At 61.1% G+C, this 16,561-nt stretch overlaps 1 protein-coding gene across 3 annotated transcripts; it reads right to left on the minus strand.

Annotated features, from left to right (window-relative positions):
* Positions 1–2,340: 2,340 nt before the first annotated feature.
* Positions 2,341–14,648, minus strand: FRMD8 (FERM domain containing 8). Of its 3 annotated transcripts, none has more exons than XM_058662791.1 (11): positions 14,542–14,648; positions 14,088–14,172; positions 12,980–13,147; positions 9,444–9,545; positions 9,252–9,310; positions 8,994–9,160; positions 8,359–8,577; positions 6,955–7,078; positions 6,242–6,385; positions 3,516–3,720; positions 2,341–2,690 (listed from the first exon to the last, which is right to left on the minus strand). In XM_058662791.1, the coding sequence occupies exons 2-11, from the start codon at positions 14,170–14,172 to the stop codon at positions 2,566–2,568; spliced, it is 1,398 nt and encodes a 465-aa protein (XP_058518774.1). In that variant the 5' UTR covers positions 14,542–14,648; the 3' UTR covers positions 2,341–2,565. The 3 variants fall into 3 exon arrangements, with proteins under 3 accessions (XP_058518774.1, XP_004596910.2, XP_058518775.1); XM_004596853.2 differs by having other exon boundaries at positions 14,449–14,572; XM_058662792.1 differs by lacking the exon at positions 14,542–14,648 and adding an exon at positions 14,262–14,398.
* Between the last annotated feature and the right edge of the window lie 1,913 nt (positions 14,649–16,561).

A 16,561-nucleotide genomic window follows, 5' to 3' on the forward strand; every position in this document is an offset into this window, starting at 1 on the left:
AAGCCCTTTCTCTCTGTAAACTCTGTTTTTCAAATAAATACATTTTAAAGTTATGGGGCCCGTTGCGGTGACCTAGCAGCTAAAGTCCTCACCTTGAATGCACCGGGATCCCATATGGTCGCCGGTTCCACTTCCCATCCAGCTCCCTGCTTGTGGCCTGGGAAAGCAGTCGAGGACGGCCCAAAGCCTTGGGACCCTGCACCCATGTGGGAGACCAGGAGGGGCTCCTGGCTCTTGGCTCCAGATCAGCTAAGCACCAGCCGTTGCGGTCACTTGGGGAGTGAGTGAATCATCGGATGGAAGATCTTCCTCTCTGTCTTCCCTCCTCCCTATATATATGACTTTGCAATAAAAATAAAATTTTTTAAAAATTATGAAATCCTGTGTCTGCCATTTTATAAACTACAGAACATACTACACTGCTAGGCCCTGACAGTGCAGGGGAAGTGGCCTCTGGAAGGGGCGTGAAGCCTGTGGGGAAGTGACCCAGGCCCAGAGCAGGCAGGGTTCCCACTTCCGTGCTGCCGTCGGGCCACTGCTGACCACCTGATCAGGGCCTGGAGCCCAAAGGTGCTGTCTCAGGCCCCGCCCTCCCTCGCAGTTGCCAGACCCAGAACTCCACCAGGGCACAAAAGCAACCATGGCCTGGAGGTGGGTGCTGCCAGTCCTCCCCATGAAAGGCTGAGGAATGGAGGTGGCACATGCCTCCCCTGAGTGCCCATGGGCAGGGCACTGCATACCAGCCAGGCAGGGGACCACAGATAAGAAGTGACCCAAGGAGGTCAGTGCCATGGGACATATGCAATCCCTGGTCCCAGACAGTGTTCACTACACAGGCCAAGTCTCACTACACAAGGCTTCTGCAGCTCCCACTGTCCCTCCACTCTAAAAAGAGGACAAGCTCTGTGGGGAACAGTGGCCTCGCAGCCGCTGCCCTGCACATCCTAGACAACCCACCAGTTAGAGGCCTTTCCTGAGGCTCTCCGCTCGCACTGCGGGGCCGGCCCAGAGCGCTGCAGGACACAACGCATGGTTAGTGACAGCACAGCAAGTAACCCAGGATGTGAGGTGGCCAGGGACAGGGCGAGAGGGACACGGCGCCCAGGGACAGGGCGAGAGGGACACGTTGCCCAGGGACAGGGCGAGAGGAACACGTTGCCCAGGGACAGGGCGAGAGGGACATGGTGCCCAGGGACATGGTACTATGATTTCATGCTGTGAAGCACCCCAAAGTATAGCTAGAAATGAATTTTATTACTAATAAGTCACATGGTACAAAAGAACATGAATGGGGCGTTTAGTAAAACTCTGCTTTGTCCAAAAGGGCAGGCAGAAAACGTTAAGGGACAGTGAACGCTGAGAAAGTGTGAGAAAGGTTGGAGGACATGAACAGGTCAACAGTGCACACCCTCACACAGACACACACACTCCACAGCCCACATGTCATCAGACAGGAATTCACCTGGAACCGAAACAGTGGGCAGAGACCTGAGTCCTGAGCACAGGCTAGGCCCAGTCACAGCACACCGCAAGGCGACAGGATCGGCAGCTGAAGTTGCCCTGCACCTCGGCTATTCCACAAGGCTGGGGACGTCTCGCCATTCTCTGTCCACCTGTGCACTATGAGGAACCCGCAGGTTCCTGCTGTAGAGGGGTGACGCCACAGCCTTTCCTCCCGCCGTCACCACTGCGTAGGGATGGCAGACCCCAGACCCTCCCCCTGGGCCTGCCCTGTCCTGCACGGGAAGCTCCAGGGGCTGGGAAAGGCACGGAGCCGCTGTGGCCAGCAGGGCCAGGCTGAGGTGAGCGGCCACGTCCACACCTTCTCCTGACGTTCTGTAGACAGAAGACTGGCTGGCAGGGGGCTGGCTTCCTAGGCAGCTCCGATGCCCACACTGGGGCCAGTGGAGGCCCTGAACTCACTACTGCATGAAAAAGGCCCCAGATGAAGCCTGGAGGCCCAGGATGCTGGGAGCAAAGGGCGGGTGGGGAATCAGCTGAACAGAACCACCAGGGCCCTGCAGAGTGATTCAGTGTACAGTGGGGGTCTGGTGGACCTGAGGGGTCCCAGGAGAGTCACCTCCCAGAGACCAACAAAGTCACCTTTCATGTCAGTGTCGTGTGCCTGCCCAGAAGCCTTGTGCGTGACCCATAGCCCAGCCAGACATCCGGGGCCCAGCCCAGCGAGGCCCAGCGAGGCCCAGCGAGGCCCAGCGAGGCCCAGCAAGCCTGAGCATTCACCTTCACTCTGCCACCACACAGTCTTAGGAGACCCCTGACCTTCTGTGGCGACCACCAGATAGCCAGGGTGGAGTGGTGGCAGTGACGGAGGCAGGAAAGAGCCGGGCACCTGCTGGAGGCTGTGAGCCTCAGCTGCCTGCTGCAGTGCCGCCTGCGCCCTTCAGCACAGCCGCGCCTGCCCGGACAAGCTCATCCCCAGGGGTGGGGGACTGGGTCCAGGGGAGGCATGGCCTGGAGCCCACCCCCAGGGCCCGAGCAGTCCAGGCAGCCCAGCTGGGCCCTGGCCCTGTGGATTTGGGTGTGGAGACAGCTCCCGCCTGGCGGTCACCCTGACTCCTGCTCCCCGCTGTCTGCGGGCTGCACCACGGTGTAGCTCCCTTGGCCCATGGACAGTTGGCGGCTGAAGAAAGACGTCGACCGCTTCGGCTTCACCCGCTTGATGCCCTGGCCTGGAAGGGAGAGAGGGCGAGGGGCAGGCTGGGGGACAGTGACGGGGGCGGGGCGTGCTGGCTCCCTGACTTGGGCTCCCCTGTGCTTCTGGCCCTCCGTCCTTGCACCCCCACCGGGCGCCCCTGGACCAGGGGTGTGGTGGGAGGAAGCTGGAGCTCTGGCTCAAACCAACTCAAGGGCAGACCAGGGAACCAAATGCCTGTAATGCATCTGTGGGACTGACAGGGAAGCTTCGAAAGAATTCCAGAACTTTCACACATACTAGATCTTAGGAGAGGTAGATGCACATAAGACTTCACTTGGGGTGCCTGCTCCCCACCTCCGATGGCTTGGGTCCCATGCCTACTCCAGCACAATGCCTGGGCACATACTGGCAGTCAGAAGACGCTGGCTCAGAGGCCCGGGACCTGGCCACCCATGTGGGAAACCCGGTTGGACAGAGCGACATCTTCCACCCACAGCAGGCAGGGTTGAGCCAGGCGGAAGCCAGGAACCAGGAGGTCCCTCTGGGTCTCAAGCCCTTCTTGGGATATGCCGTACTGCCTTCCCAGGGAGCTGAATGGGAAGGGGGAACAGGAGGGACTCTAACCCACACTCTGTAACGGACACTAGTACCAACCAGGAACACTGCTGCTGTGTCACAAGGCCAGCCCACGTGTGATCTAAGGCATCTACGACAGACCCTGGCCACACCATGTTCTCACAAGGTGGACAATACTGCAGGGGGCATCCCGGGACGTGGCAGGCCCAAGGGGCAGAAAGCCGGTTCCTGCCACACAGACCACTCGGGGCTCCCCACCCTCGGGTGCTGACACGGTGCTCACCATCCTCCACGTAGTCGATGGTGGACAGATGCTGGATCCGGCTGCACACCACGCTGCTCTGCCTCCGCAGCTTGGGGCGCTGCGATGGTGGCGGCAAGGAGCCGGGGGCTGAGCGGGGGCCGGTCGCACTGTCCTGGGGGGCGATGGGCTCGGCGACCTGGCTCAGCTCGATGCAGTACTCAATGAGGCTGCTCATAAGCTCGGCCTGGGGTGCGACAGGGGCCAGCGAGAGGCCAGCTGCTGAGCCAGCCCAGCTGCAGACAGTCCTGCCCTGCCCTCTGGTGGAAGCGGAGAGACAGGCATGGGAAGAACCACCTGAGGGGAGTGGGCAGCCAGGAGGCGCCCCTGTGGGTGACAGGGCACAGGGCTCTAGGAAAGAACAGACACCCTCACTGGAAGCAGAGGTTGGGCGGGCTGAGGGGTGGGTAGGTGCAGGCAAACAGCACAGCTGGCAACAGGCGCTAAGCCGGGACCGGTAGGGGGACTTGTGGGCGGATGCTGCCAGGGAGGAAGGGGAGTGGTCCTGAAGGGGCTCCGCCCTCCGCTCCCTGCCAGCTGCCAGCAGGAACTGTGGGGGCAGGTGTCCAGGCGCGGCTGGGTGCCATGTGACCAGGTCCGAGGGAGTCAGAGCAAGCTGAGGGTGGTATCAACTAACCCTACTGCATGGCAGGGGCCACTGCAGACTCTGGGGTACAGCAAAGGGCAAGGTGGACAGACGCCCATGCTGGGCACCCCAGGAAAGGGAGTATCAGTAACTCTAACTCAAGATGCATTGAAGGTGGAGGTGAGTAGCACTGGGTGATAGCATTGCAAGCTAATCCTCTATCCTGTGGTGCCGGCAGTCCCGAGGGACGTTGGCTCAAGTCCTGGCTGCGTCACTTCTATTTTTTTTTTTTTTAGATATATTAATTTTTATTGAAAAGATTTATGGAGGGAAGCAAAGACAGAGAGGAAGATCTTCCATCTACTGGTTCACTCCCTAAATGCCACAATGTCCGGAGCTGAGCCAATCTAAACCCAAGAGCCAGGAGCTTCTTCCGGGTCTCCCATGTGAGTGCAGGGTCCAAGGCTTTGGTCATCCTGTACTGCTTTCCCAGGTCACAAACAGGGAGTTGGATGGGAAGTGGAACAGCTGGGACATGAACCAGCACCCATATGGGATCATGGAGCTTGCAAGGCGAGGATGCAGCTGTTGAGACATTGTAGATCCACTGCTTCCCTTCTGACCCAGCACCCTGCTGATGCCCTTGGGAAAGCAGCAGGAGATGGCCAAAGTGCATGGGCCCGCCACCCATGTAGCAGGCTTGGAGAAAGTTCCTGGCTTCAGCCTGGCCCTGTCACCATCTGGAGCCAGCAGCAGGAAGATCTCTCCCGCCTTCTCTCTGCAACTGCTTCAAATGAATGTAAATGAATAAATGTTTTAAAAACCACACAAAGTACTAGAACTCACACTTACCTGAGTTCAGACTCGCCCTGGAGATTCACTAATAACCAATATGGTATGATTAGTGAAAGACAAACATTTGGATCAATGGCTTAGAACACAGAATCCAGAAACCCACACAGGTGGCCAACTGATTGTCAACAGACATGGGCCAATTCCAAAGAGAAAGGGCCCTAACACCTGGTGACCGTGGACAAGGTTAGCTATCTGTAAGCAGGAAGTGACCCCTGAGCTGAACCTCGATGGGGAGGCGGGTAATGAAAGCGGGAAGGCGCAGAGACTACCTTTTGGGGCCAGCGCTGGGCAGTAATGGCACACAGCCACAGCCTTGCTGCATCACGCTGGGCCGCAGCTTTTATGCATATTACTATAATTCAGTAAGATGTTCACTTAAAAAGAAACACCTAAAGGCCGGTGCAGTGACATAGCAGTGTCATCCTCTGCCTGCAACTGCTGGCATCCCACATGGGTGCCAGCTGTAGTCCTGGCTGTTCTATCCCTGATTCAGCTCCCTGCTGATACTCCTGGGACAGCAGCGGACAGTCCACCAGCTGGGATCCCTGCACACGCATGGCAGACCCAGAGGAAGCTCCTGGCTTTGGACAGGTCAGCTCTGGCCACTGTGGTCATTCGGGGCGTGAACCAGTGGATGGAAGATCTCTCTCCCTTTCTCTTCTTTCTCTCTAAAGAGCTGCCTTTCAAATAAAAATTAAAACAGAAAAATCTCAGCGAGAGGAACAAGAACATCCAGGACTTCAAAGCCATGCAACGGGAACGGAAGATCTCACCGTCGTCTGTGTGGTGGGAGGAGGTTCTTGGGAGGGGTCACGAGATGCAGGGCCAGGGGGCCAGGAGAGGGGCTAGGAAGTGGGGGAACCATAGGGGACCAGAGGTGCTTCCAGAAGAGCAGGCACACAGGGCAGAAATCATGGTCCCCTGAGCATGGCAAGGTAGCTGGGTGTGGTCTGGAGCTAGAGGCAGAGGGCACCCCAAGGGAGCGGAGAGAAATAAGGCCACCAGGTGTCTAGGGTCCTGGGATGCTGGCAGGAGGGGGTATGTCCCTGGAGAAGTGGAGGGGACAGTGAGAGCAGCTGTCCCTGACAGGGCCCTGGGACCAGACACCAGCGAGCAGTGAGGCAGAAGCAGGGGCAGGAGAACTGGTGGGCACTGGGCGCAAGGACCCAGGGACCTTACTCCTCCAGCACCCGCAGTGCAGCCACTGCCCGGGACAGAGCCTGCAGCCGAGTGCCTGGGGACTGGTGGCGGGAGGTGCCGCCCCCACCTGCTTGGAGTAGATCCGCAGCAGCTTGTTGACAGGTGTGCCCTCGCTGTCCCCATCGAACTCCAGCCAGAGGACAGGCTCTTCCTCTTCAGGGGAGGTGTGGTCCCATGACAGCTCCTGGAAACGCAGGCCCAGCAGCACGTGCTGGCCGGCGGAGGCAGGGCGGGTTGAGATGCCGGGCAGAGGCCTGCATGTCAGCCACCCGGGCATTGCACATGGGCCCCGGGGCCGCCTATCCCTTGCCTGTATGTCGCAAAGCAGACCAGACCCTCACAGCTGAGAGTCACATGGGGTACAGAGGGGAAGACAGGCTCCTCGGCCCCCTGAGCAGACAATAAGGCAGGGTCACCATGCAGCCAGTGTTCCTCTATGAGGACAACCCAGAGTTGGCCACAACTTCTGCCCGGGGTGCCGGCCCGGGATGGGCTCACAATAGTGCCTTCTAACAGTTGGCGGCCACATGCAGGGGGAATGTGGACAGCCCACCACTGTCTGATCATTCTGGAAAACCAGCAGCCCCTGGGCAGACTGTTTGCTGAGAGGCGAACCCCCAGCGGCAGCCACCTGCCTGAAACAGCTGTTCTTAGGGGGAGAGCTGAGAGTTCCAACAGGAACAGCCTAGGCCCAGTGGAATTAGTGGGGGAGGCGCTGGACAAGGACCCCATGCCCTTCTTCCCAACCTGCGGCTCCTCCCTGGGGGACTGGAGCTGTACCTTCTCCCTGTGGTCAATGACATGAACTCCTTCCAAATTGATGGCCACAGTCACAGCCTTGCGCCCACTGCGGTGTAAAAAGCCCTGGGCTGGCTTGTCGATCTCACCGTGGAAGAAGGCGCACCTGGTGGGTCAGGGAGGGCAGGGAGGACAAGGGAAAGGAACCTGGGGTGAGCGGCTCCCTCCAGCCCAAGACCCGCTGAGGAGGCCTGCTCAGGTCCGCCCTGGCTCTGGCTGTGGCATAGAGGGGCATGGCCCCAGGCTGGGGGCAGGGACTGCAAGGAACCCTGGGACTGGGGCCGTGTTGGCCAGGTCAGTCCTGTTGCCCACCATCCAGGGCTGAGGCCCCCCAGCAGCAGGACTTGCTGGGAAGGACTGGCAGGCCAGGGCTTCCCCGGTCAGGGGCTCCCAGGCTAAGGTACACTGAGAGGCAGGTGCGGTGGACCGGGCTACTCCCTGCCATGTCTTCTCCCATCTGTCGGGTGGCACACCCTCTCGGCCAAGCCAGAGCCCGAGGTTAAATCCTGCTGTGCTAGGCCACCATATAGGCCACCTGCAGCTCCTGAGGGCACCCTGCTCCAGGCCCAGAGGACACAGAAGCCACCAGAACAGTTGCCACTCACCAGTGGATCATTTCCCGTCTGTGCAAGCACACACACAAACACATGTGTACATCCACACTACAAACAAGTGGCCTGCACATGCTGTCTCGGCCCATGACCACTCACCTGTGACCTGTGTCACAGCACAGCTCCCCTGGGAGCTGCTCACAGGCAAGGTCTCCCCCATTCCTGGTCCCCACACTCCACCACTTCCACCTCAAACAGTGACACGGCCAGCTCGTGGAGGCCCTCCTGCCCCCTCAGTGTGGTGGCCCCAATGCACCTGGGGGTGCACACCCCAGGCCATCTCTGGGAACCCTGAGCTTCAAGCACCATCCACACACAGAGGAGGCACTAATTCCTCCACCCAGCAGCTGTCAGCTCAGTGCTCAGCGCTCGGCCCTCCACCTCCTCAGCTGCTCCTCCTCCAGCAAAGCCTGCCAGCCCCTCCCTCTGTCACCAACCCTCCTGCTGTGAGTGTGGCCTCCTGCGGGCTCCTGGCTCTGCCGGGTCGGCTCCATGTCCCTTTCTCCTACTAGACAACACAGAGTCTTGGGTTCACTACCAAATGCTCAGCAGGAGCAGGTGCCTGGCAGCTGGCTGAAGGGACACTCTGCTGGGCCCATGACCAAGTGACCATGGCAGGTGCAAGAGGGACTGTGCAGGTGCCTGAGCCTGTGACAGGAGTGAGGGAAGAGGCCAGGGGGACCTGCTAGGGACATGTGGGGCCTGGGGCACTGATGACACTAAGATGCTGCTTCCCAGGGCAGCTGAGCGCTGGCCCAGGGCTGCGGCTGCTTACCCGTAGAAGGGCAGCTCGTGGCACCTGAGGAGGTAGGCACGGTAGTGGGTACTCAGAGCAGCCTCGTGTTCGCTGCCACCGGCCTCCTTCACCTGACGGTAGGCATGCAGCAGCCCTTGCTCGCCAGGTCCAGCTTTGGCCCCGCGGCCCCGGAGGGCAGCAAAGAGTCCATGGCCCCGCTTGCAGAGGTGGGCAGGGAGAAAGGAGTCCAACTTCTCCCTGTGCAGGAAGCAAGGGAAGGTGTTGAAGCCAGGGGCAGGGGCCCGGCGTGGGGACTCACCAGCACCCTGCCCTGTCCTAGTCCTGGGCACAGCTGCCAGAGAGAGATGTCTGTCCCCTCTGTGGGCATCAGTCTGGCCCACAAGGGGAGGGAGAATATGGGCAACAAGGGGAGTGGTGCCCAGGAGGGAGATGTACAAGTTACCGCCAAGGCAGAGCTGGGTGAGAGGCCAAGGGGAGAGCTGGGCCTGGGGCAGGCAGGTCAGATCCCACCCCTGTATGGGGCAAGCTCTAGAGCTGAACTGGCTGCCTCTAGCACTCCCAGCAGGGATGGCAGGACGGCACCCCACTTCCCAAGACCTAACACCCTTCATGAGCAGGAGCCTGTGGCCCGCCTCAGGAGGCTCTGCCCTCACCTCAAGGTGCAGGCTGCAGGCTGGCCGGGCTGGTAGGGCCCAAGCTGCACACGGCACACCAGGGCACCCAGCGCCTCGCAGTCCTCCGGGTCGCACGGGTAGCGCACGGTCAGCACGTTGCCCTTGGCCTCCTCGTAGAGCAGCCGCAGGACCTCCTCATCTTGGATCTGTGGGCCAGGGTGGCAGGGGTTGCTCAGAGGGGTGGGGGCCAGTGTGGGGCGGGGGGCTGGAGGGCACTGCCCAAACTGAGGGCATCACCTGGAGCTCCCGCCGCTTGGGGAAAAACACATTCCTTCGGAACTGCAGGGAGGGTTCGTCTGGGGGAAGACAGGCTGGTGTCACTGCAGGCCCAGGCGCTCAGCCTGGCCCTCCCAGCTCATCTTCTTCAGGATCAGGTTGGGCTGAGGGCCCTGAGGTGGGACAGGGGACAGGGCAGGCGGCCGCACTGACCCATGGCCACGTCGTCGTCCGGCGCGTCGGTGAAGCGCAGCAGCAGTTCCGGCCACTGGCGGCCTAGCTTGTAGGGCTGGTGCTTGGGCTTCAGCTGCACCTCTGAGGGAGGATGGGACGGGACGAGCCACGCTCAGGGCGCCCGGCCCGAGGTTGCCCCAACGCCGGCTGCTGACGACAGCAGCCACACCACCCGGCATAACCAGCCCGCCCAGAGGCAGCATCTAACCCCGCGAGAACCCGACCCTCTCCCCACTTCACCTGCGGAGTAAATGAGGCCCGGGGAGGCCCAGGCACTGCTCTGAAGTCGACCAGCTAACACGCTGGGATCTAGCTCCAGGCAGCACCACCCTCCAGCTGCTCACTGCAGCCCAGCCAGGGCCAGACTCAGAGCTCAGGGGCTGGTGGGGCCCAAGGTCTGGGAGTGGCGGCACAGCAGGACCCAGCACTGCTAGGCCCACCCCAACATATCACCAGGGAGCTCCTGACACCCGTACCTGGCCAGCACCTCACCTCCGAGTGCACCCCAACTCCTGCCTGGTTCTTCCAGCCTACTCCTGGTCCCAGAGTCCCAGATGTTGGGACCAGTGCCAGTTAGCTTGAGTCCCAGCCTCGGCACTTATTCTTCCTGAACTGGTCACCCTTCCCCAGTCCCTCAGGAGGCTGGCTTAGGGTGCTGGGTCACCTCGTAGCCCCTGCACATCGGTGCACTAGCATCTGCTTCGCCCGCGGTGTGGGTCACCAGCCCCCACGCCAGAGAGCAGCAGGGCCGCCTGTCTCATCTGCTGCTCACCCTAGCCCACAGTGGGCCTTCACTGCTGACCATCAGGGCCGCTGCACATGCCACTCCAACTCTGGGCAAGCGGCTCAGGGGGCACCCCAAGAGGCCAGCACCTGTGCAGATGCCCACCACCTGACAGTGGCCACCAGGGGGCACTGCCTCTGAGACGTGAGAGACGAATCCCATAGCTGAATGGCTGTTTGTGTCTCCGGAACAGCGGGAAGGAGGAAGCACCTGCTGCCCACTTCCCACCCTGCCCTTCAAGCCTCCTCCCGGCCGCACCTGCCCCTCAACTCTTGCTCAGTCCCACTGACAACCTCCTGCACCTTCCGTGTCAACCCTGATCTTGACCCCACAGCAGCCAGTCTGAGAACTGGCTCCCCTCCCTCCAGCCTCTCCAGCCCTCCAGAGTCCCATCATTCTGATCCATTTTCCAGGCACTCTGCAGCCAGCATTGCTGAGGTCCTGGCCCACCCATCTGCCACCCTCCCCTAGAAACGAGGCAGGTCATTTGCCCCAGTAGGGCCTTTTGCTCCAACAACCCAAAACTCCACCTGGGTCTCCCATGTGGGCGCCAAGGACTCAGACTCCACTGCCCTTCCAGCTGGCAGGGATGTGGAGCAGCTGGGGCTAGCATCAGCGTGGGACACTGCATGAGTGCAGCTTAACTACATGGGTCAGCCCCTCCACCTGACTTCTGACCCTCCAGTTCCTTCCCTGAGGACAGGGACCCATCCACATCCTTTCCAGGCATATCCCAGCATCTGTCCAGATGCTGCCTGCCTTGAGCGGGGACTGCGGACATCCCATGTACTAAGAAAAGGAACGGATTAACAAGCAAGCTGGCGGACAGGATGGGTGGGGCTGGACTAGAGTCGGGACATCCTGCCTCTTGCCTGCAGCCCAGCCCTCCCTCCAAGCCTGGGCAGCTCATGGAGGCTGGGCATTAACACAGGACCCTGCACAGAGGCCCCGCCTGGGACACCCACATCTCATGTGTGTGCCTTCCTGAAGCCCCAGCTCTTCACAGACGGAAGAGCGCAAGCGCACTCTCTCTGTCCTGTTCTCTCTCCCGCTCTCTCTATCCCTCTCTCTTTCCGTCCCTTTCTTTCTCTCTGTCCCGTTCTTTCTCTTGTCCCTTTCTCGCTCTCCTTTTCAGGTAACATTTTAAAACACTAAAAACCAGCCCTGCACGGTGCCCTAGTGGCTAAAGTCCTCGCCTTGAACACGCTGGGATCCCATATGGGCGCCTGTTCTAATTCGAGCCACCCTGCTTCCCATCCAGCTCCCTGCTTGTGGCCTGGGAAAGCAGTTGAGGACGGCCCAAAGCCTTGGGACCCTACACCAGCATGGGAGACCCAGAAGAGGCTCCTGGCTTCGGATTGGCTCAGTTCTGGCCACTGAGGCCATCTGGGGAGTGAACCAGTGGATGGAAGATCTTCTTTTCTGTCTCTTCTTATAACTAAAAAAGTCTAACTTTTCAGTAAAAAATAAGTAAATCCTTGGGGAAAAAAAAAAGCAGAATTGGTGATAACCCTGCGATCCCCGGACGGCTGGGTGGGGCCTTCCTGCTGAGGCCACCGGCCAAAGGAGACGGGCAGTCCTGGGGCTCAGCTCTATGTGGTGGACAACAGCACTGGATCCGTCCACTGCCACCAGAGATCCAGAAAGAAGAGGAAAGCAGCTGCCTGTGGCACACGGCGCCCCTCCCTGCCTGCAGCACTCCCTGGGCCCTGGAGCACGGACCCGGTCACCTGGACGAGGCCTTGGAAAGGGCAGCCTGGCAGATGCTGGAGCCCAGCCTGGGAACACAGTGGGTGGTGACCGCGCAGGGGCCGCCCGGCGGGAGCCACACACACAGCCCTTTCACATCTGCGCAGGGACAGGAATGTGCTGGGGCGGGGCGGGGGCGGAGGAAGCAGCGAGGGAAAACAAGCGGGCTGCCCTGCAGCTGGTGGGGCCCCCATGGGGACTCAGCACCCTAGGCTTTCCAAGCAGCAGTCCTGGGGGTGGGTGGATGGGTGGGGTAAGGCAGGGGCAGGGCAGGTGGCGTGGGGTGGCAGAGGGGACAGACAGCAGGAAGAGGGTGGGTGTGTGCCTCAGGGTAGTTGAAGCAGGAAGCACAGCTGGGGGGCTGGGGAGGGGGCTGGGAGGGTGCAGGAGTTCCCCATTACCCCTACAGAACAGAGCTCCTCTCCGAGACACAGCCCCCTCCCCGGGAGCTTCCTGTCCAGCCAATGGGCTCAGACCACACCCAGTCATGATACCCAGTATGGGGGTCTGGGGCACCACTGTGCCCACGCCCGCCCCACCATGAGCTCTCAGGCTGCCAGGACAGTGTGTGGATGTTCACAGGGCCAACTCTTTCTGCCCTTGGCCACCCAGCAGGAGCTCAGCAGTCGGAGGTGACGGACATGCCGTGTCCCCGCCCTGCTCCCCGCCCTGCTCCGTCTGCATCCTGTCTGGCTCCGGGTCTCACCTCTCCCAACCTCAAACCTCTCACCTGTGGCACAGGTCTGGGCTAAGGAGGTGTACTCTCACTCTGCCAGCACACCTGGCGACCCCCACCCTCACCCCCATTCTCCGGTTGTTCTGGGCTCCAGGACCTCACGGTGAAGGTGAAGGGCCAGTAAGTCTTGTCAGGACTCGGGCCCCATAGGGTTGCACAAGTCCAGGACCCACCTGAGTGCCTCCCCACCCCCACCCCGAGCTTCTGGAAGCTGCTCCAGGCCAGCGTCTCCCTGGCGAGCCTTACCCAGCAGAGGTGAGACCAGCCAGAGCGCGAAGGCCTCCACGGCGACATCCGGCAGCTGCAGCACCTCACGGACGGCCCGGTGCAGCTCGTGGGCGCTGAGAGAGGGCAGGTTCTCCATAGCCAGGGGCACCACGGTGTCATCCGCCAGGTATACCAGCACATCAGCCGCTGCCAATGGAGGTCAGCTGAGACCCGCTACCCAGGCACAACCAGGCTGGCCCGGCACCCTCCCTCCACCACCCTGCCTCTTTGGGGCGATCCAGGAGTCCCTCCAGCAGCCCTGAGAGGCCCCAGTAAGAAACTTTATCAATCAGACTTCCCGGAGAGCCTCATGTCATCCGGAAACTTAGTACTTCACCCCAATTCCTAAGAGCCCATCAGGGCTGGTCAAGCATCCAACACCCGCACTCCCCCGGCAGCTCCAACGACTGGACTGTACTTCAGCCCTGAACAAGCGCATTCCAGACATGAGGAAGGAGGGAGATGTCTCAGGCCCTGGGCTGGGCTTAGAGTCAGCCAGACAGCCTGTGAGGGCATCAGGGTGCCAGCTCAGGTCAAGGTGGGAACAGTGCTGAGGCCGCCCAAGGACACCCCACAGCTGCCCTTTCCCTGGATTCCCATTCGGAGCCCTGAACCAACAAGACAGCAGCTGATTAGGAACACCCCACCCCCAGGCAGGTGAAGCCTGTGACTGAGCAAGGTGTTGGGGGGTCCCTGGCGGCACAGGAAGGTGTTGCCCAGATCCCTCACGGCTCTGCTGCCACGGTGACTCTGAGATGGCCTAAACTCTCCTACAGGAGGCTGAGGTCCAGCCCTCCGTAACAGGAGGAGATACTGAGCCCAGGTACCCGACCCTCGATGAGTCCCCATTTCTTCCCCATGAAACAGACGATTCTGACTTCCTAAAGGCAGTGTGTGAGGGCCAAACACGGTGATGGCGACGGAGCCCCTGTAGGTCCCAGCCCCGGCAGGGCCTGCCCCTAGCGGGTCTTCAGCACCTCCGTGGCTGGATCACCTTTAACCAAACTGAAAACAAGCTGCAGCTCCCCTCCCCCTCCCCAGACCCGGCCGTTCCAGGAGCATTTGCAGGTGAGGGAGTAGAACCCACCTCGGGCGCCCACGGAGGACACGCTGCTGCGGTGGGACCGCTCCGCAGGGCCGGGCTGCCCAGCACTGCCTTCCCTGCCGTCCATCTGCAAAGGCAATCAGAAACCGCACTCACTGGGGGGTGGGGAACTGGGGGTGTACACGACGGGGAGGCGGGGAGGCCGGGGACTGTCACCTTAAGCCCTCAACGCAAAACGGAAGGAGTCGCGAGCTGGGTCTGCCGGGATGAACAGCGCTGGCTGGAGCGGACGAGGAGTCCTCCCGCCGGCCCGAATGGCAGGGTTCGGGTCAAGGGACCCAGATGGGCGGGCAGGATCCCACGCGTCCCGCGAACTCCGCGCGGGGACCCCGGGCGCTCTCACCTCGCAGGGACGCAGAGCCCGCCGTCATGGATCAGGACACTGCCCCTCCCGGATCCCCAGCCCCGGTCCCAGCCCGGATGCCCAGCTGGTCACCTCGGGGACACCAGGCGCCGTTGCAGCCGCTCCCGCCGCTGGGGCGGCTACGCGGAAGCAGCCGCCCGGGGACGCGGCTGGAGCTCCGCCCCCTGCCCCGGGAAGCCAATCAGAACCTGGGACGCCGCGCAGGCGTCCTGCCGCTTGGGCGCCACCATGCCCTCACTGCGGATCCGCGCATGCCCGAACGCCCGGGCGTACACCTGGGCGTGTCCTGGCCACGCCCCTTGAGGGCGTTGTGGTCGCGAAGCCGCCCGCTGCCACACCCACCTGGGGGACCCGGGCGAGGAGCCAGCGCCCCGCCACAACCCCCGACTGAGGGTGTGGGGCACATTCTGGGAAGCCGAGAGGGCAGCGAGCGTTCATGGTCGCTCTCCCCGGCGACAGTGAGCGCCGGTCTGCCTAACCTGCCGTTGGTGCTCCAGTTACCGGGGCAACCATCAGGTGACACCAGGAATCCATACCCGGGTCAGAGACGGGAGCTGTACCGCTGCCTTGGTCATGACGGGTGCTGGGCTCTTGGCTTTTCCCAGGAGCCTGAATTTGCTCACCTGCAAGACCCCTCCTCCCCTTCTAGGTCTGTGCCCCATATGCAGGCCTGGCGGGGTCACAGGAGCCTTCCAGGGCCGCAGAAACCTAGACATGGTCCCAGACTGCGAAGGGGTGCTGAGGTCCCCAGAGGTAGGTGGGAAGCCGCCTATCCCAGGCATGTCACTAACAAGTCCTGGCAATGTCAACCGGTGTGTGCCTGAGGCAAAAAAACAGGTGTGTAAGGGGGAGCACGCCAGAGCCAGAGGAACCAGCGGCAATGGGCCTTGGGGGACAAGCCACAATGAGGGGGCAGGGTTTGCCTTGGTCTGCCCCCTGGCATTGGAAGCTGGTTACGGTCCCTCAGGATCTGGGGCAGCTCCTTGGCCGCCCACAGCCCCATCATCCTTACTTGAGCACTCCAGGAAGCACCCACATGCGCTGCGAAGAATTGGGAGCAGGTGTCTGTCTCTCTTGGCCCTGCACTCCAGGATGCTAAACCAGTTGTCAGCAGTTGGGAGCATGGTTCATGTTGTTGGGTGCAAGGCCTCTGCCAGGTGAGCAACGGGGGCTTCTGCCCTAGAAGCCCAGAGAACAGCATCTCTTAAAAATACATGACTGGGGCCCTGGCGCTGTGACCTAGCAGCTGAAGTCCTCATCTTGAACGCGCCGGGATCCCATATGGGCACCGGTTCTAATCCCGGCAGCCCCACTTCCCATCCAGCTCCCTGCTTGTGGTCTGGGAGAGTAGTCAAGGAAGGCCCAAAGCCTTGGGACCCTGCACCCATGTGGGAGACCCAGAAGAGGCTCCTGGCTCCTGGCTTCGGATTGGCGCAGCACCGGCCATTGCGCAGCTTGGGGAGTGAATCACTGGATGGATGATATTTCCTCTCTGTCTCTCCTCCTCTCTGTATATCTGACTTTGCAATAAAAATAAATAAATCTTTAAAAAACAATGCAGGGGGCCTGGCGGTGTGGCCTAGCGGCCTAAGTCCTCACCATGTGGACACCGGTTCTAATCCTGGCAGCTCCACTTCCCATCCGGCTCCCTGCTTGTGGCCTGGGAAAGCAGTCGAGGACGGCCCAGGGCTTTGGGACCCTGCACCCGCGTGGGAGACCCGGAGGAGATTCCTGGTTCTCAGCTTCGGACTGGTGCAGCACCAGCCGTTGCGGCTCACTTGGGGAGTGAATCATCAGACGGAAGATCTTCCTCTCTGTCTCTCCTCCTCTCTGTATATCTGACTTTGTAATAAAATAAATAAATCTTAAAAAAAAAAAAAAAAAAAAAAAAAACAAGAGAGGCGAGCCGAGGGCTGCGGGAGAGGACGTCTAGCTTGGATCCCAAACCCAGTCCACCATGTGCCCATGGCTCATGGCGGGCTGGGCCCGGACATGCCTGGGTGCGGGGCCTGCTTCCTTCTGGGGTGAGTACGCCGAGGGGGGAGGCCTCCGTGACTGGGCATGTCCGGGGCCCACCCACCACCTTCAGTGG

This window comes from Ochotona princeps, chromosome 4 (assembly GCF_030435755.1).
Source record: "Ochotona princeps isolate mOchPri1 chromosome 4, mOchPri1.hap1, whole genome shotgun sequence".
Classification (NCBI taxonomy): domain Eukaryota; kingdom Metazoa; phylum Chordata; class Mammalia; order Lagomorpha; family Ochotonidae; genus Ochotona; species Ochotona princeps.